The sequence below is a fragment of the Triturus cristatus genome, chromosome 4_2, assembly GCF_964204655.1.
Source record: "Triturus cristatus chromosome 4_2, aTriCri1.1, whole genome shotgun sequence".
Lineage (NCBI taxonomy): Eukaryota > Metazoa > Chordata > Amphibia > Caudata > Salamandridae > Triturus > Triturus cristatus.
In genome coordinates, this window is record NC_140586.1 from 981,822,831 (window position 1) to 981,844,542 (window position 21,712).

Genomic DNA, 21,712 nt, shown 5'->3' on the forward strand with positions numbered 1-21,712 from the left:
TTCTGGACCTGTGGATCCTCTGCCAGGAAGAAGGACTGCTGTGCTGCTGAAAGGACTGCCATTCCGCTGAAATGCTGCTCTGAATGATTTCTGGCTTGCTGTGCTGACCTGCCGCCTGCTGTCCTCTTGCCTGGGCGCAAAGGACTGGACCTGCATCTCTTGAACCCAGAAACCATAGTGACTCCTCAGGCTGGTTGGCTGGGTTCCTGATCTGAAGCCTCAGGGACACGATATACTTCCAACAACCTTGCACCTGCAACTAGACACTGCCTTCTGTGAGTCTGCCTTGCCAAGTGGTGCCATCCCAGGCCTGGACCCTTGGAAGTGGGCCTAAGGTGCTCTGTAAGCCTCTGTGGATCTAGGAGAACTGACTCATCTCTTCTTCTGCACAGCGCAACCCTGAGCAGAACCGATGCATCGCCGCAACTACATGGATTGGAACCGTTGCAAAGACCCTGCATCGCAGCTCGTCTTATGCATTGGAACCTTTACTGCGTGATGCATCCTAGGTACAGGCCATCGCATCTCTTATCAACAGCAGCTGCAATGAGAATGCCAGACTCCATATCGCAGCTCCGCGGAACCGATGCATCAGCTCAATTGTGCAATGCACCCTCGATGCTTGACTTTTCATCACAAGCCCTTGTTGCTGGGATCCAAACGATAAGCCAGGACATCACACCTGAGTTTCTGCACATCTCGGATCCAATGCATTGTATCTGCTGCCCGGCGCATCTTCAGCGTGGATACCCGCAATGCTCCACAAATCAGAATTTAAGGTACACAGGTACTGTCATTGTTTACTGCTGCAAGTCCTACCCTCCAGTATGATAACATTGGAGTTAACCTATAACATTTAATAAGCTGTTATTTCCAAATGGGAACAGGTTAGTGGTTTATGTTTGGTGTCTTGTAATCGTAATGAAAAATCCTAACTTTTGGTAAAGTTAGATTTTAAATTACAATTTTGAAAATGCCACTTTTATAAAGTTGCATTTTCCTGTCTTAGCCATTTACTGCCTGTAGCTTGTTCTGGATCACATGAGTATGTGCAGCTGACAGTTGGGCCTGGTGTATTCATCCTGGATAGCCACACACAAGAGAGAGCTTAAGTGTACCTGGATGAGCCATCACTGGCGAGATGCGAGAAGGGAGCAGGACCCAGCCCTACTTACACTTCAATAGACTATGTGCTGCCTCCACACAAAAGAATGAATACCCCCTGTAGATAGACAAGAGCCAGGGAGATGCAGGCATGATGCCTGGGTAACTCACAGGGAAATTTATGGAAGCTTATCCCCCAAGTTCAAAGGCACAGTTTGGAAGAACTACACTAGCTTCTTATTAAAAAGAGTGTTGCTTTCAAAGCCTTATGTGTAGCTCACAAAGCTCTTAACTCTTAACTCTTAACTGAAAGGGCTCGGAGTACCTCAAGAGAAGATTTTGTGGGTGTGCACCAAATAGACATTTACGGTTGTCTGGCTCCTGAAAGGTGGTGGTGCCAAGGGTCTACAGAGCCTCCTGGGCGGCGCAGTTTTTGTCTACTCTACTTCCCACTTCGGGAACCAGATGCCTCAATTTTTGTGAGGTCCGTCCAATCTAGAGACCTTTAGAAATAAACTAAAGACATGGCTTTTCACTTTCTCACTAAAGTTCCTAACTTGTGCTGTCGGATAGCAGACACTAGCTTCAAGAGGCCTTCGGGTATTCATCATGTTCGAAAAAAGCAATATCATGTATCACTGTTGACACGTGGATAGGAACCGTTGCTAAGACCAACATCACTTGGAAGCCTGTCTTCACATCGGTACTGCCACTGCTCAGTGCTTCCTTGACACAGGCCCTCACATCTCTTGTCGATGTCAGCCTCAATGACGATGACAGACTCTGTATCACAACCTCGTAGCTCCTCAAAACCGGCACATTGCCTCGACTGGGCAATTCATCCTCGACGCCTGACTCAGCATCGCAAGCCCTTGTTGACAGGATCCTCGACAACTCTACAGGACCTGGCACCCCAGCCTCTCGTAATCAATGCATTGCTTCTTTTGTGCGGCACACCTTCAACGCATTGAGTCCTGTACCTTATTGTTGGATAGATTCAAACAGAAGCCGGGGTCTGCATGCAGCCCTGTCCCTTATTGTTGGATGGATGTAACAGGAAGCCAGTGTCTGCATGTAGTCCTGTACCCTATTGTTGCATTGATGTCATAGGAAGACAGTGTCTGCATGTAGTCTTGTACTTTATTGTTGGATGAATGTAATGGGAAGCCGGTGTCTGCATGAAGTCCTGTCGCCTATTGTTGGTTGGATGTAATAGAAGTCACTTTTGCGTAGATGGTTGTAATTGGGAGCCTGTCTTGGATGCAGCCCTGCCCTTTGGTTCAGGAGGTCTTGTATGGAGCACAAAGAGTATTTGACTTGATTTGTTACTCCTACAGGAACCAAGAGATACCTTTCAGTCATGGATTTACAAGGGTGTGTTTCTGTTGAATCTAGACATAGTCACACTCCTGTTTCAGTCTTTTCTCCTCCTCTTGATCTTTTCCAGTGTAGATAATAATGATATACCTCAAGTCTGACCCACCTAGAGGTCATGTGATAACATTGGGGAGAGAATTTGTTTCTGAACAAAAATATAGCAAACATGATCCCAGTGAACTTGAGATAATCTTTCTTATAGAAAATGTCTGAAGGAATTTCCAGATTTTCTTGTCATCGTAAAGGTAGTATTTTTCGATTTAGAGGTTTCTAATGCTTTGTGTTTATTTATACTGTCTCAAAAAATGAAAAGAGGTGGACAGACAGGAGGATGCACAGATGGATGACGGGTGGTGTATACAAGGTAAAAGGGTTGACAGAAGGAAGTCGATGAGCTAAGAAGGGTGGAGATAGATCAGAAAGAAAGGCCTGAGAGCTGGACAGACAGGAGATGGTGGATAATGGAGAGATCAGAGGATGGACAACAGAAGAAGGCTCCTGGGGTCAGAAGGGTTGAGAGGGAGAAGAAGGACCAGAGAGCTGGACAGACAGGACCATGCGCAGATGGACAATGGGGGATGATGGGGAGATGGGAGGATGGATGACAGACAGACCTGAGAGATGGACAGACAGGAGGATGCGCAGATAGACAATGGGGGATGATGGAGAGATGGGAAGATGGAAGGGATAATGGACAGATGAAAGCTGCTGGGGTCAGAAGGGTGGAGAGGGATAAGAAGGACGAGAAAGCTGGACAGACAGGACCATGCGCAGATGGACAATGGGGGATGATGGGGAGATGGGAAGATGGATGACAGACGGACCTGAGAGATGGACAGACAGGAGGATGCGTAGATGGACAATGGGGGATGATGGAAGGATAGATTACAGACATACATGGGAGCTGGACAGACAGGAGGATGCACAGATGAACAATGGGGGATGATAGACAGATGGAAGGATGGATGACAGAAGGAAGCTTCTGGGCTCAGTGGTGTGAAGACAGATAAAAAAGGAGGTCCTCCTGACAGCTCATCAGAGTGACCTTGTCTTTTTCTCCTCAGAATCCATCTTCCTGGATCCGAGCACAGCTCATCCTGCACTCAACATCTCTGCAGATGGAAAGCGAGTCACAGGGCTTCCCGTTAAACAAAATGTTTCCAAGAATGCAGAGAGATTTCGGCGCCCTTCTTGTGTTCTTGGAACTGTAGGCTTCACCTCTGGGAAGCATTACTGGGAGCTGATGGTGCCCAAACACAGTCTTGAAGCTTTTTCTATTTTATTGTGGTATGTGGGGGTGGCCAGGCAGTCTGTTACTAGGAATGCAAATACACCGAAAGTTCAACCAGAAATTGGTTTCTGGGTTTTGGCACGCTATGAATTTCTTACTAAGATTCGTTCCATGCCTGTTGACCTTTCCAGACCACTACCATTAGTAAGTCACATTGGAGTTTACCTGGACTACGAGGGGGAGCTGGTGTCCTTCTTCAATGCTGAGACCCAGGAGCACCTCTTCACCTACACAGATACCTTCACAGAGAAGGTCTTTCCTGTGGTTTGTAGCTACATGTCCACAGCCATAGAGCTGAGTTAAACAGCGGAGGAGCAGGCCTGTAGATGTGTGTCTTTGATCATTTCTAGAATTCACTTCCTTAGAGGAAGAGCTGCTGTAAATCATGTTCAGAACTGATTTACCTATTTCAAGGCAGTAATTTCTATTTATAAATATGCGGGTGTTTGGATTTGAATTATTCATGTGTTTTGGTACATGCTGAAAGTTGCTACAACATGTATACAAAAGTAACAGACATTTGTTTCTGCCACTTCAATGCTTAAAACAAATGATGTGCTAGTTTACAGATCGTGCAAGTCTGTTGTCATCACTCACACATCAGCACTCATACTGTCAGGTCCATTCAGCCCATGGATCACTTCATTTCTGCTAGACGTTGAGACTTAAGGTAGAATATAGCTCATTGGGTCAAGCGCTTGCTGCAGAAATCACTTTGTAACCTGCAGGCCACAGCGGCTTTCATGTTTTGTGTAAGAAGAAACTTCTATTTTGTTCAGAAATAACACCCCTTTCTATTTTGTCAGCAGTGGTAGTTTACCTATGCTTGATCTGTCCGCAGCCTTTGACACCATCAAGACTGGTTTCATGCTGGGCTGAGGCTGCTGGAGTCATTTTAGTGAACTGAACTCTCACAGTCAGCTGCACAGACTTTAGAGCGAAACCTTTCCAAATTCCCTGTGGAGTCCCGCAGGGTTCTTCCCTCTACTCTATTTAACCTGTGTGTCGCCCCTCATGCAAAACTCGTGTACTCCTTCGGTTCCCACGTGTTGTCCTATGCAGATGACACCCAAATCATCGTGTTCATCTCTGATGATTGGGAAGGCAAGGCAGGAGGTTTAGGTCCTGTATGGATGAAGTCAGCATTTTGATGAGGGAGAACTGGCTAAACAAAAACTGGGAGAAGGCTGAGATTGTGGTTTTTGGCATGGAAAATTTGATCTGGACCGACTGTTGGTGGCTGAAAACCTGCGGCACTCTGCCTGTTGCGGTGGCCCCGACAAAGAATCTGGGGTGATCTTTGGCAATACTTTGGCATTTGATACCCAGGTCAATAGAACGGTGAGTTTGTGTTCTTGTTTTTGGATCATTAAGACCTGGAAGAAAATGTTTCCCTTTCTTCCTGGGGAGCTAAGGGTGTCAGTATCCATAGCTCTTATTACATCTCACCTTGATTATTTTAATGAACTTTATTCAATGCCAATCAGTATTCGTTGAATAAGCTTCAGGTCATCCAAAATGCAGATGATATCCGGTGGTCTTGGATCTGCCTGAAAAAACCTCAGTCAGGGAGGGCTGTAGGGCTCTCAGGCGGCTTTTAAATCCCTGTGCCTTGTACGTAAGGCTTGCCATCAACAGGACTCATGTGATCTTAGGACCACCTTCACCCGGTCTGCTCCTACTAGACCTTGAGATCAGCAGGACCGAGAAAGGTGATAGTTCCTAGGCTCTGGAAAGCGAGATGGAGAACGAGCTTTCACGGTCGTAGTCACCAGGGGGCATATGTATCAAGCGATTTTTTACTCGCAAACGCTGCGATTCGCAAAAAACAGCGTTTGCGAATAAAAAAATCGCTAAACGGTATGTATGAGCCATTTTTCAGCGCAAATTTAAGGAATCGCTAATTTTGCGATTTCCTAACTTTTCGCAAGCATTTAAGAAATAGCAAATTGCGATTTCTTAAATGAAATGTAACAGGCAACAAAGTTTTGCGAAAAATCCGTAAGAAATCGCAAATTACCACCAACTTCTAGTTGGTGGTAATTTGCGAATTCTTTTAAACATGCACTATTTTAAATTTTAATAAGTGCCACGTGGCGCACATACATGCCCTTAGGGCATGTATGTGCGCCATATGTCCACACAAGCTGATTTCAGGGGTGCATCAGGGTGTCATCTTGACACCCTTGCACCTTTGAAATTATTCTCAAATTGCGATTTGCAAATTGCGAATCGCAATTTGAGAATTACTTCCCATTCATTCCTATGGGTCTCCTGGCCCATAGAAATGAATGGGCAGGTATTCCTTAATTGCGATTTCGCAATTTGCTAATCGCAATTAAGGAATTTTAAGAAATCGCTAAATATTAGCGATCTTTTAAATACATCCCATTTTGCGATTCTCAAATAGCGATTCTCAAAAAATCGCTATTTGAGATTCGCAAATTCGGGTTTTGATACATATGCCCCCAAGTTGTGGAAATATTAGGAGGCTGGAATTACACTCTATTTTTCATTTTCAGTTATCTGTAGAATTTCATTGTCTCGGGCGACCTTCCGATGTTTTTATGCATCCTCTTTACTAGGATTGTCCCCTCCTCTGGTTCCTTACTTGGCGACAGCGGCTCGATGCCTATTGGTTTTATGCACTTTATAAATTCAAGTTCCAAATTCAAGTAGTACTATATCAAATATCAGTCCTTTAGTCACTTGATAGTTCAATTCAGTGAGTAAACCACGTTAAGTACTAAACTCCTCACACTATTCCAATAGATGTGACTTCCTATTCCACTCAGATCGTTCCACCCACCTCTGTGCAGCCTCTGGATTCGACGCCTTTGAGCCCATTGCGTATATTCCATATTTGTATCCTTAGTTAGAGACAACCATAACCGTTTGGAAGAGTTTACACCATCAGCTATGGAGTTGTGACTGTGATGGCGCTTAGATAATCTGTATCTGGTGGCCCCCAGTTTGCATAGTTGGGAATGGTGTTCTATGAATAATGTTCAAAATAACATATAAGAACAAAATTCATAAAGAAAAGACTGACTCAAAAAGAGAATTTGAGAGCAGTAAATTAGAGTAAACTATGAAGCTTTATTAAAATATAAAGGTACAATATATAAGTTAAATATAGCCCGTTCAATAAAGCATAAAAAATGATTTGCCATGGAGGCTCGAAGCTTGTAAAATAGATGCAGCAACAAGGAAAATCTAAAAGAGACTCAGGCCCAGATTTATAATACGTTCACGCAGCGCCGCGAGCCACCGTGCTGCGCTGAGTGAAAGGGAAAGTGCAGGAATGCACCATATTTTACATAATGCAACGCATTCCTGTCCTCTCCTTGCACTGGCGCACTTTTGGCTGCAAAGCTCCAATGCGGGCACCCTTGCGTCATGGCGCTAGGGCGCCTGCGCTGTAGTGATACAGTGGGAAAACTGCTAAACGTGCAAACGACAAATAAACCGACTTTGACACCTTATGAACAAACCATGATAGACGTGCACAAATTATACCTTAGAGAAAATCTCAAGAAATATCGGGTACTGCATCATAAAAGCCTGCAGAAGAGTGTCGACTAGACACAAATAATAAATAAAATAACATAGGTTCAATTTCACTAAGTTGCAATGGGGTGTTCTTTTGATGCATTATCGAAAAGTGATAATAGCGAGTTATGGAGATTTTATTAACCATCCTTATTAAAGAATTAATGTATGTGAAGAATTAAAGAATACTGAGTCTACATGACATATTATGCGCTAATGAAGAGTTTCATTCTAAAACTCCATCTTTGCTTATGTGAGAACGGCACCGAGAGATAAAAGAGAAAATGGTGCTGCACTTATGTATTAAAAGCTGAGGCTTTGAAACTTTCAGAGAATGATCTTCATATATGTACTAATGTAAATCACCTGATAATTGAACATGCAGTAATACATCAGTTACACATGCTATTTACAGTGACAGTAACCTTCTTTCTAAGTGCAAATAAGCTGAAAACAAAGTTTGACTCTTTTATTTCTCCCTGAAAATGTTTATTTCCATACTTTATATTCTTTGCCTGTATTGGCCTATATTGAATGCAGTCCTGCCTGTTTGCACGCATGTTCTTTGTTCTGCTCGACTTTGTTCTCAGGGGAAAGTTTTCTAAGATTGCCAAGTGAATTGAAACTATGTTTTATGTCTAGAGTTCCCACTCCCATACAAGGACTATTTGACATAAATTCAATTACTTAAGAAAAATCTGCCTGAGAAACTGTCCTCTTGAACTTGCTCACGTGCCTTTACTAAAGGATCTTTGTTTAACAGTTTACCCCTCCCGGATTGCCTGACAACTTACATATTCTGACCCGCCTATGTTTCTACAATGTGTGTCTTCTTTATGTCGCATGACAAGTCACCCTATACAAACTGACCAATGGACTGAGCGGTCTGACCAAGTGAGGTGACCAAGGAGGCGTGGATTATATTATACACGGATTTGACGTAAACAGAAGAACTCTCATCCTCCTTTCTCGGGAGAGCTTTCATTCCTGTGGATTTTCCTTTGCTGATCCATTCTTTGGATCCAGATGTGCCTTTGTGGACTCCGGACTGACGCACACGCTGTGTGCACCTTGGTGGTCTCTTTTCCTCGTGGGGGAATGCTTTGAGCCTGCATAGCTCATGGCCCCTCCTCAACTTTCCAGAGCTTTGGTCACTTTATGCCAAATTTGACTTAATTAAGCTATTGTGCATTCTGAATCATGCATAAGTACTAATGCCTCCTTAAATCTTGATAAAAGTGAACTAAATCAGACTGCCTCTGTCTTACTATGGTTTATTTTCATTTGATTGTGCATATCATATGATTTAGTGACGACTGGAAGGGATCGCATTAGAGAAATCTCTGGATATCGAGTACTAATGTTGTTGTTCTAAATATCTTTAACTGAAGTACTGGTTTGTATGATATTGGCCCATCTAAATTTCTTCAGGAGATTTGGTCACTAGACCTAATCCTTTATTTTTATATTGTAGTTTTGAGAGTCGTATATATGAATTTAATTATCAGTTTGAAGAGCAGTTATCCAATTCCTGGCCCTCATTCGATGGCTGATAGAGCCCCCTATATCATACCCCTCTCGGCACAAAGCAAGGTCCATTGGAGGACCAAGAGATGACAAAAAGGGCCCAAAATGCTTGAACAGTAATTCTGGTAGCGTATCAGATAGTTTTCTGTCGAATGAAGTGAGGATAAGAGGGGGTTTCCACTAAGATCCATATTTTGAGATCCGTAAAGCACATTTTTGCCCGTATTGCCCAAATCCAAAGCTACATGTTTTGTTGAAGATGCCAGTACTGGAGGATTGAGGCGAAGACGATTTAAAACAGTGGTGTGAGTATCAACAGGGTTTCGCATTACAAATGCCCACGCTTAAATTGCAGGGAAGTGATTTGGATGTGTGAGGTTATGGGAAGTGGTTAGAGTCCATGGTTAGGTGATGCACTTTATGCAAAGACGATAAAGTTGTTGTCAGGTCCAAGGTGCCCTAAGATCCCTGGATAGATACATACACGTACAGGCGATCTTAGTGTGGAATACGCTGAGAAAGTTGTCTGCTGTGTTTTAGAGGTGCTGTTTGTGAGAAGTCATCAACAGTACCACTAAGTGATAGAAATGTTCTTGTGTGCACCATGTACCTTCAGTAAGCGCCACAGAGCTGCGTTGCAGAGAGGTGTAAAAAGGGACGTGGCTTCTGAACACCTTTCTGCAAAGCAGCTCCCTGGCGCATACTGGAGGTACCTGGTGGGCTAGTTGGCCCCCAAGGACCCTCAGGATTCAAGGGGACTTAATCCCCTAACTTAAAATGCACCACAGGGTGCATTTGCACATTTGTCACATCAGGCCCCGCTCCTCCCTGCACCACTGTGCAAACGCGTCTCGTGGCCCATTTTAAGTTGGGTGATTAAGTCCCCTTGAATCCTGAGGGTCCCTGGGGGCCAACTAGCCCACCAGGTACCTCCAGTATGCGCCAGTGAGCTGCGTTGCAAAGTGGTGTTCAGAGGCCATGCCCCTTTTTACACCTCTCTGCAACGCAGCTCTGTGGCGTTACTGGAGGTAGCTGGTGGGTTAGTTGGCCCCCAGGGACTCTCAGGACTCAAGGAGACTTAATCTCCCAATTTACAATGCACCGGGGGTGCGTTTGCACAGTGGTGCAGGGAGGGGGCGTGGCCTGATTGATAAGTATGCCAACGTGCCCTGTGGCGCATTTTAAGTTGGGGAATTAGGTCCCCTTGAATCCTGAGTGTTCCTGGGGGCCAACTAGCCCACTAGGTACATCCAGTAAGGGCCACAGAGTTGCGTGGCAGAGAGGTGTAAAAAGGGGCGTGGCCTCGGACCACCTCTCTGCACCGCAGCTCTGTCGTGCTTACTGGAGGTACATGGTGGGCTACTTGGCCCCCAGGAACCCTCAGGATTCAAGGGGAATTAATCCCCCAAATTAAAACCCACCAGGGGGCGTGTTTGCACAGTGGTGAAGGGAGGGGGTGGGGCCTGATGGGACATGTGTGTACTTATGCAATCACCCCATCAAAACCCAAGCACTTATAAATTCACCATGCACTCTCTTTGCAGCACTCTAATCATCAAGTCACTACCCATGCAGTCATGCAATGAATGCACTAACTCATGCACTGCTACAATAACCTAGGCAGTACCCATGCAGTCAAGCCATTGCCCTGTCACTACCCATGCACTCCTCCAATCACCCAGCGAGCACCATGTACTTATCCAATCACTCCACCAAAACCCAGGCAATTCTAAATTCACCATGCACTCTCCTTGCAGTACTCTAATCTTCCAGTCAGTGCCCATGTACTCATGGAGTGACCCACGCATTAACACATGCACTACTATAATCCCCTGTGCACTACCCATGCAGACCTCTAACCACCTACACAGTACTTATTCAATCCTCCAATTACCCAGGTGGTACCAATGCACTCCAGAAATCCCTCTGTCACTACCCATGCACTCCTCCAATCAACCATCCAGCATCATGTACTTATCCAATGACTCAGTTAAAACCCAAGCAGTGATAAAATCACCATGCACTGTCCTTGCAGCACTCTAATCATCCAGTCACAACCCATGTACTCATGCAATGACACAGGCAAATACAGAGGAGGTCATGCTCTTTACAGGGGTATCCCAAAGCATAGTGTTCCCTAGTGTATGTAGGTGTTTTCACTGTATTCTAAGTGTCTTTTAGCATAGCACTGGCTCCGGTCCTGGTTAGTCAGAGTCAGTTACCACCAGTATCCGTCACTAAAAAGTTGGGGGCACAGGAGGACTTTCTGCTCCTCTGTTGGTTCTTTCTGCACATCTCTTGCTTCTTCCTGCACTTTTCTTCGTCTTTCTGGACTTCTGTTGCCTCTTTCTGCATTTGTCTTGCTTCTTTCTGTGCTTTTCTTCCTCTTTCTTCACATGTCCTACCTTTGTAGGCATAGTTAGAAATTAGCATTTAAAAAACCATTGAAATTCACTGAAAAAACCATAGGTTTCAGGCACGTTATAGTTAGAAATTGGCATTTAAAAAACCATAGAAATTCACTGAAAAAACCATAGGTTTCAGGGACGTTATAGTAGTTGGACATTTTACTCGTACAAAACCATAGAAATTCCCCCATTATAGTTAGTTCAGCTAACTATAACTTGCGCCCCCGCACTGCACTGCTGATGACGTCACATATTACATCATTCATGACATGGTCAGTGACATCATTGATGACATCTCAAATGACATCACTGATGGCATCATCCACGTCAAAATCTGATGCACCTCCTCACACTCTAATATAATCTTTGATACACCCACTGTAAAATACAGACTACCATTTTCGAAACCATCGACACACCAATACCAGTTACTACATACGCACTCATTGATTCTTAGGTTTAAACACATCCACTCATTAACCCATACAATCACTCATACATATAGTCACTCATCAATACAATACTGTCATATGCACTCATACACCTATACAGACACTCACACACCGCCACTCATCCATGGAGTTACTCACACACCTAGTCAGTCATGCAAAGAATCATTAATACTCCCATTTCCTTACCTATACAGTTATAAACACACCACCTCACTTATTCAAACATATACTAACACATACTTACTCTCTTATACAATCACTCATACAAGTACACACTCATCCATACAGTCACTCTCACAATCACTGACTCTCACGGATAGTCATTTATATACTCCAACTCTCACATACACTGCCTTTTACATATGTAGTTACTTGCACATGTACCACTGAGATATCCGTTCACTCACCAACACACCCATACACACACTCAACCACCCATACAGCTGTTTCCACATGCACTCTTGAACCCATACACCCAGTGAATCAACCACTCAGACATCTATTCACACAGTCACATACCTCCCACACACCCACAGACACACTCAATCTCCCATACAAATACTCAGGCAACCAATCAAATACACATATAGACACTGATGTAGATAATGACCAACCCATGCAGCAGCTTACACAACAACAGACTGATACAGACATTCACACAGTTTTGTCACTAACCCATGCATTCAGTAAGACACATTTAATCACTCACTTATACAGTCAGTCAAGCACCTAGTAAATCCTTCATCCAGACACCTATACACCCACTGATTCTTCAATACACCTTGGTATATATATACATATATATATTCACTGAAAAAACCATGGGTTTCACACACGTTATAGTTAGGAATTAGCATTTAAAAAACCTTAGAAATTCAGTGAAAAAACCATAGGTTTCACACATGTTATAGTTAGCTGGACATTTTACTCGTAAAAAACCATTGAAATTGCCACGTTATAGTTAGTTCAGCTAACTATAACTCGCGCGCCCTCAATGCACTGCTGATGACGTCACATATTACATCACTCATGACATGGTCAGTGACATCACTCATGACATCACTGATGACATCTCAAATGACATCACTGATGACATCATCCAGTGAATGTGTGTTTTCCTGAAAATTAAATATGTTTTATTTATGTATATCTCAAGGTCGATGGAAGAATAAATGGGTATATAAGTGTCTAAATCATTTGTTTTTGAAAAATTGATTGTGTAGCTGACTGATTAAGTGTATCATAGTGAATACATGGCTTAGTGAGTAATGTTTAAATATGGTAATTCTGTTCAGCCGTTCGGGCTGTAGCTCGTTCTAAAGGTCCTATGGAAAAATGCATGGGGAAAACGCGTTTTGGGACCCCCCTTTTATCTCAGCCCCCGCTTGACGAATCCCCCCGAGACTTTCAGGGTAGGAGCGGAGCGTAGCGCCCCACCTATTTTGAGAAATTCGCGAGGATTCGTCAACCGGCGCCAAAGTTATTCAAAATAGAATGTTGCGGATTTCCTATGGAAACGTGGTCCTAACTATAACTACCTACTGGCGACCGCCAGTAGGTAATATATATATATTTATCGCGTTTTGCTCTGGTGATTTCACAGTTGCATTAGATAGAAAGGGGGAGCGATTGTTTGGGGGAAGAAGCAGACTCTTAGCACACACCCATCTCCTTGCCATGTATAATCATGCACAGTATTTACAAGCGAGTGGGGTTTTCAGGTTTCAGTCTGTAATGCAAATACATTCAGCATCACAAAGGCTGGTTGCCCTTGCTGGAGTGTAGCAGTCTGGACATGGGCTTTTTAAAAAATCTGAAAAGTGGTTTCATAATGTGTCAGTTTGTAAAAGTGATTTTCACTTGCCCAAAAAAAAGAGCAGTAAGTGTGCATTCAAATTGGCAAAGAAATTTCGTTTTGTGAGTATTGTGAAAAGAAATGTAGTAATATATTTAAATATAATAAAGGAATTTTTTTTTTAGTTTTTTTCAGGTTTTGCTGAAGAGCAGTGAACAAAATTTAAGATGCCTACAAAATCCAGAGTTCAAAAAACGCTAAAAAAAACCCTATATTTGAAGACAACTAGAGGATCAAAGTTAGTAGAAGATGCTGATGTTGGGAGGAAGAAAAAATCTTCTGGTAAGCAAAAAAAAGATTTTCTAAGGAATATATTCAAAAAAAGGAAAAATGTACAAAATGTCTGTACAGGAAAGAATGATTTCAAACAAAAAGGACAAGAAAAAATTGAGAATTTAGTTAATGCAAATATACCTTCTGCAACTAAAAAGTTAAACTTAAACAGAAAAACAGCGTTTAAAGAGATACGTAGAAAAATGTTTCAGAGAAGAGTTATGTCCAATTTGATAAAGGATGTGAAGAAATATAAGCAAAAGGCAAAGTTTTATAAGAGAAAAAAAGAAATTGAAGCCATTGCAGCAAAGGCATTAGAATTAAAAAGGAAACTATTCATATTAATTTTGAATAGGATGCGTACATTAGATAAAATGGTTAATGTACTGAAATCACATAGCAAAAGGAAAAGAGTAGTGAACAGAACAAACTTTTGTAAAGTGTTTTTAGGAAAGTGGATGCATAGTTCAAGTAGTGAACCTTTTTTTAATGAAGAGAGCTATTTTCAAAGTAATAGTTTGCTGCATGCAGTTGACACCAGAGGTCGTTCATACGAAGTAAAAAATGGTTGCATAATGGAGAAGGAGATAATGGTTCCAAGAGATGAGGTACAAGTGATGGCAGATGAGGCAATGGGGAGACGTCCTAAAGCCCCAGTGTACACTTGGAATTGTAGTAGTATTTGCACTGTGCGTCAGGAATCTATTGATAAATTTCGAGAGTTTCTAAGAGAATATAGTAAAAAAAGTATAAAACAGAAGATTAAGGTGCTTCAAAGTCTGGATCCATGCAGAGTGAGAGAGAATACTGGTTTGCAGGGTCATTCTCTGGCTTGTCTATCTAGAAAAGTGTGCAATAGTGTTTTCCATCATTTTAGGATGCTGGCTGTTCATCATACTGAAATGAGAAAGTTTGTGAGACGGTTGTATTTTGCTAAAAGTCCAGCAATAAAGTTAAATGAATTGAATAGGGCTCTGTTCCGAGGAACGGTATCAGATGTAGAGAAGGTTGTTGATGAAATTCAGTTTTGTTACTTTGGTCCTGAACAAAACAGTGCAGAGAAGGACACAGTAAATGAGGAAGAAGTGGAAGAGAATGTAGAACCCTCTGTAACTAACACATTTAATGATCACATAACAAAATTTGCAATAGTCTCTAATGAAAGACCAAATTTTACTTGTATTTGTTGCCGCAGAACTCATTATAGAAAACAAACTAGGAATGTTGATCTCTACAGAAAGAGTGAAAATGAAGATAATTATAAGTGGAAGGATTTTGCCACATATATATTTCTAGAAAATTGTTTTGAATTTGGTGAAGATCAGCGTATTTGTAAATACTGTTACAACAAGTTAGAGGAAAATAGAATGCCGACCAGAGCTGTACATAATAATTTAGAATTGGATGCTATTCCTGCTGAACTTTCTGAATTAAATACATATGAGTCTATACTCATTCAATGTGTTCATCCGTTCCAGACCATAGTACGTATGGAGCCCAAAACTGGTAAATTACCTCCTTCAGATTTACTGAGAGGTTTAAAAGGTAGAGTGGTGTATTTGCCCTTGGATTTGACAAAAAATATGGAAACTATTGATGCGGATACTTTGGAAACTGAACCATTAATTATTCTGGTTAATGGTGTACCTACAAAGAATAAGAAGATTTGGCAGGAGCTGGTAGATGTACGGAAAGTACAAAAAGCAAATTTGTATTTGAAAAGGAATAACAAATGGTATGAATCAATTTATATAGAAGAAGAAGAAGAAGATTTACAAGAAGACACAGAAACACCAACTGGACAAATTGAAAAAGTGGACAAGTCAAAGGAAGAAGAAATTTATGAACATTTTAGCATACATCCTCTTCATTCAAAAGAAGTTATGGGAGACAATATTGATCTCTTTCAGATGAAGAAAGCAAAAGGAACTCCCGTGAGTGTATGGGAGGAGAGCTTGGAAGCTCGATGTTTTCCCCAGCTGTTTCCTAAAGGAAAAGGAGGACGATACGATGAACGTCCAGAACAGATTCCAGCTTCTGAGTATCGGACTACAAGACTATATGCTGAAGATCCCAGATTTCGACAAAGTATTCCTTATTTGTTCCATCTTTTATTTGAAAGCGACTTGTCTGCACTGTCTTATGCAGTAAATCACATTTTAAAAAGTGGAGTACATTTACAAAATGTGTCTGCTAAGGATTTTATGGAGAAAGTGCAGCACCGAGATGATCATTTGGAAACACAACTGATCAATCTGATGGCTTGTCAGCGTGGGACAAATGAATATTGGTACCGACGCCATGGTGAACTAAAATGCATGTTACGGAATTTAAGAACACCAACATGGTTCCTTACCCTAAGCTGTGCCGAGTACGCTTGGGATGATTTACTGGATTTTCTACGAGAGGCCAATTCAAACATTAAAAACATCGAATACAAGACAGCAGGAGAACTGTGCTCATTGGATCCGGTTAATGTTTGCAGATATTTCAATCATAGATTTGAGGCTATGATGTCCTTCATCTGCAATAAAAAAAATCCACCTCTTGGAGAAGTAGTGGATTTCTTTTGGAGAAAAGAGTACCAGGCAAGAGGTGCTCCTCATATTCATATGCTGTTGTGGATCAAGGATGCCCCAAAGTTTGGAACAGATACTGATGAAGCAGTGTTATCTTACATTGAAGAATATGCAACATGTGCTATACCAAAAAGCACAGAAGAGAACAAGTTAAAGGAGCAAGTTTTACGTTTCCAAAGTCATCGGTGTGGAAAATACTGTCGACGGAAATACAAGAGCAAAGTAAAATACTACACTAAATGTCGATTTGGATTTCCTAGACCTGTTCTTTCAAATGGAAGAGTAAACAGTTTTATGTCAGCTGTGAGACATACTATCACAAGAAAATCACCTAAGAATACCTACAACCTTAAAAGAAAAGAAGAATCAAAAAATATAAATGACTACAACCCAGTCATTTTATCCATGTGGAACGCTAACATGGATATACAGTATGTTGCTGACAATTCCATTGCTGTTGCTCGATATGTAACGTCTTACATTACGAAATCAGAAAAAACAGAATTGAAGGAAATGTGGGAAGAGATTTCTCACGAGAAGACTGTCAGTAAGAAGCTGTACAGTTTCAGTTTGAAGATGTTATCGCATCGAGAAATTGGATCCTACGAATGTTCAGATAGGTTATCTTCTGCAAGTCTCTACTCGAAGTCAAGAAGAATAATTTGGGCAAGTTTAGGCCTTGCAGCAATGAGAAATCGGGTACTGAAATCTGTAGGAGAAATTGAATATTTGGCCGAGAATGACCCAGAAAGTACAGATATTTTGAAATCAAACATGTTGGACACTTATTATCCCAAGAGAAGTCATCATCTGGAGAACATGTGTCTCTATGAAGTGTTGCAGAACTACATTTATTCACGGAAAGCTGCAGAAGACATCAACAATGGAAAATATAAAGTCGTTGGTGAAGAAGGATGTTTGGTGAAGCAAACAAAAGGAAGTTTGATAAATCACCGGAAGCTGAGTAGTGACACTACTGACAAGAAGGAATTTTACTACTTGGCTCTTTTACAGTTGTTTAAACCATGGCGTACAGAGGATGAACTACTGGGAGAATTTCAAAGCTATGAAGATTCTTTTAATGCTTGCAAAGACAGTATACAATGCAGTACATTCTCAACTTATCTGCAAATGTTAAATGAAGAAATTGAACAGGAAACTACAATTGCAGCAGAAATAGCTAGAGACAGTTCTCAGGACAGCCAAAGTTCAGGAACACTCAGTCAAGATCCCCTAGGACAACCAATCGTTGAAAATGAAGCATCAATAGCCATGAAAGAAGTGGAAACGGCTATGAATCAAGCTCAAGAAGAATTTATAGACTTAGAAAATTTGGAAAGACAACTGAATCAAGAGCAGCAACAAATTTATGAAGAGATCAAAAACAAAATTGATCACGGATTTCTACATGAAAAAAAAGAGTGCTCATGCACATCATTTCATCCAATCAGGATGTATGTAAGCGGACAAGCTGGAACTGGAAAAAAGTTTCCTAATAAAAGTCATCAGAAGCTACCTAAAGCAAAAAACGGATTCTACTTTGTCTTGTGTGGTTACTGCTCCAACTGGGTTAGCAGCATATAACATAAAAGGAATCACTTTACATCGTTTGCTAATGTTACCAGTGGAGCATGAGAACAAAATACAATTCAACAAGCTAACTGGAGAAGCATCCTTGGAAGTTTCAAGAGTATTGAAGAAGATGCAAGTTCTCATTATTGATGAGGTGAGCATGGTATCAAACTTAATGCTTGCCTTTGTGCATTTAAGAATGCAGCAAATTTTGAAGACAGACTATGACATGTTATTTGGTGGAAAACACGTCATAGTTTTTGGAGATCTTTTGCAACTTACTCCAGTTAAAGGACAACCAGTATTTAATACTGTCACACATGAAGACACAAAGAAGTCATTGGGAAGCATCGGAAATACAAATATTTGGTCCTTCTTTGAGTACAAGGAACTTACTACTAATATGAGGCAAGCAAGCGATGAAGAATATGGAAGTATTCTGAAAGATATCAGGATTGGACTACTCACAGAAGTTGGCAAAAAAGCATTACAGAGTCGGCTGCTACATAATTTATTTCCAAAGGAAGAAATAGTTGCAGAGAAGATATACAAGAACATTGCAGAAAACAAAAGTGTCATCTGCTTAATGCCAACTCTACGTGAATGCTCAATATTCAATGAGGAGCTTTTGAAATTGGAAAAGGAAGAGATCAGGAAATTGGAAGCAGTGGACAAAATTGAGGATGGAAGAATTACTGTCACAGTAACAGGCAAAATGAAAAATAAATTGGACTCACTAGAGAAGAACATCTCCAAAACAGCTGGATTAGAAAAAAATCTATATGTTTGCATGAACTGTAGCGTATTTTTATTAAGAAATTTGGATGTTGAAAAAGGTTTAGTTAATGGAGCTATGGGAAGAGTTGTGGGTTTTATTAATTATCAGAAAAAAGAAGGAATTGAATGTTTAAAAATAAAATTTGATCAGATAGAAGAAGTTAAAGATATTTGTCGTTGTACAGTTCGTTTCATGCTTGTGAAAGACTTATATGTACGTAGGAAGCAGTTTCCGTTTTCACTAGCATATGCTGTAACTATTCACAAGTCTCAAGGATTGACTGTAGATTGTGCATTTGTGAACATTGGTTCAACTGTGTTCAAAGAAGGTATGGCATATGTTGCTTTGTCACGAGTGAAAACATTATCAGGTTTATTCATGATAGACTTTGATGATTCAAAAGTTAGTGCTGATACAAACTGTGTAAAGGAGTATAATAGATTAAGAAGAAGCTATGCTCCTCATTTAGGTCAGTATCCTGTGTTAGAGAAACGTGTAGTTTCTCGTAAAAGAAAAAATGACAATATCTGTAATGAAGATGTAGAGAAGCGGAAAAAAAAGAGGAGTGATGTAATTGCAAGCAAAAAGAAAAAGGAAAATGAAGAACAGGTTGTAGGATGTCATTTTGAAAATAGCTCTGGTGTCAATTGCTACGCAAATGTAGTGCTGAATGTTGCATTTTATCTGGAAAGTTTGCAAGAGCAGATAATAGTAAATCAGGGAAAAAGATTCTGTTCAGAGCTGAGTCTCCTTTTTCAAAAGCTGAGTAAAGATAAAACTCAAATAGAAAGTGCTACTGAAATTAGAAAACTTTTAGATGTATGTTCAGGACGAACACAGTTTTCTCAAAATGTACAGCAAGACGCACAGGAATTCTTGATGTATTTTCTTCAGGTAGTGGAAGAAGAAGGAGTTCCCATTGACAATTTTTTTGGTCTCTCCTATAAATGGGAACATAGTTGTGATAATTGTTATAATATATGTGGCTCTAATGTTGATAATGAAAGGTTTATTTATTTGACATTGCCAGAAAGTAAAACAGTTACTTTTGCAAAATTAGTTAAAGATGCTAATCATAGCATGAAATGTGGTGAGTGTAAATCTGACATGTTTTCAACATTAATTTTAAAGGAATACGGACAGTATGTAATTTTAATGATGCAACGATGTAGAGCTGATGGTTCAAAATTGGATACTTTAATAAAGAAGTTTACAGGACAGCAATTATCAATTTCAGGAAAAACTTTTGTAACTGTTGCAATAATTTTCCATGATGGACCTACTGTTACTTCTGGACATTACACAGTTTATCTTAAATGTGAAAAAGGTTGGACACTGTGTAATGATTCCCAATTGATTTTCAAACAACGTTTGCCTTTTGATTTAGCAAATTCCTATCTAATCTTCCTGAAACCTAAATTTTAGACAGATTTGGCAAGATCTGGACAAAATAATTTTACCATTTTACTGGATTACCATTGCAATTTTGTAGAAAAAAGATTTTTTAAATTATCATTTGGCCTAATGGAAAGATAACCAATTGTAATGTGGACTTTTTTAATTTTTAATGAAACTTTGTAAAACCAATAATTCAGAGATAATCGGTAACATCTGCACAATTTAAATTTTGGAATGTTATTGGACTGCCATTGGAATTTTTTTCAAAAATGATTTCAAAAATTACTATTTGGCCATGCGGAAAAGTAACCAATTCTATTGTGGACTTAATAAATTATTCAAAAAATTTTCGTGAACCAAAATGTAACAGAGAATCGGTGAGATCTGGACAAATTAAAATTTAGAATTTTATTTGATTACTGTTGGAAATTTATTCCAAAAATTTTTTTAAAATTACTATTTGGCCTAAAGAAAATGGAATCACATGTATTGTGGAGTTTTTTGAGATATAATATTGTGAATATACTTCTGAAACAAACATATCAGACGGTATTTTAAAGAAATAACTATTGGTATTAGATGATATTTTTTTAGAATATTATGCATTTCTATAATGTTAAGTTTAAGTAAAAAGAGATTCTGGGCTTTTTTATTACAATCTTTGTGATTGTTATTTTTTTTTGCCCGCTGTAAAATGATGAATGCAATTGCTTTCACAATTTATAGTGAAATGGAATATATTCTGAAAACAGCAAAAATAAGGCAAAAATATTTTTGGGAAAAAAATGTAAATATGTGTACTGTATTATAAAATGTTTTAAAAATATTAATATTTTTTTCTTTTTTTTCAGATTCATATAGAAAATTTTCGAAAACTAGAACCATTTTTAAAGCTATTTTTAAAAAAAACAAATGAATAAATATTTTTTGGAGTGAGTATGGTAAGTCAATAATAATAATTGTAGTCTCTCAAGGACCTTGTAATGTGATAATTGATTTTTAGTGTTTTTTTTAAAAAATAAAAAAAAAGTACGCGCACCGTACGCGTACGGTAAAAAAAAAAAAAAAGTTTTTAAAAACATATGTAAAAAAAAGATGAAAGATAAGGTTGGCTCTTAAAAGAACCGTTGTGTTCATGCAGGGACAGAGGAAAGAAAGCATAAGAAAATTATTCAAAGCGACAAATGTGCTGATCTATTTTGTTGTTCACTAGGGAAACACTGGTCTCCCTATGGCAAATTAGATCTTGACAAAAGGTGCATCGAATATCAACCCTTCGAAATCGAGGGTTCATTTCCAGAGGGCCAGCAAAAGGAGATGCTCCCCCCACAGATGAAGGGCTCACCTGACCTGCAGAAGAAGGAGTCTGCCCTGCAGGTGATGGTCCAGGCTGAGCTGCTGTGGATGTACTGGCTCGTCTTTCTGAAGAGTTACCTCCAAAAAGATGACCATGTGTCCTTCTGTGTACATCCTGGAGGTGTCTCTTCATGGTGTGATTCCCAAAGGAATACTTCCTGTTAGGATTACCTCTAGAAAGTACACGCTG

At 40.2% G+C, this 21,712-nt stretch overlaps 1 protein-coding gene across 2 annotated transcripts in view; it reads left to right on the plus strand.

The window, feature by feature from the left end:
* Nucleotides 1-21,712, plus strand: part of LOC146839206 (CD5 antigen-like) — a 768,433-nt gene that overhangs the window by 731,262 nt on the left and 15,459 nt on the right. Inside the window, exon 7 of one of the 2 annotated variants that reach the window (XM_085603219.1) lies at nucleotides 3,546-3,768. In XM_085603219.1, coding sequence (XP_085459345.1) covers nucleotides 3,546-3,768 — 223 coding nt within the window. Of the gene's footprint in view, nucleotides 1-3,545; nucleotides 8,578-21,712 lie in introns of those variants that run through there. The other variant, XM_085603218.1, reaches the window with a different exon arrangement.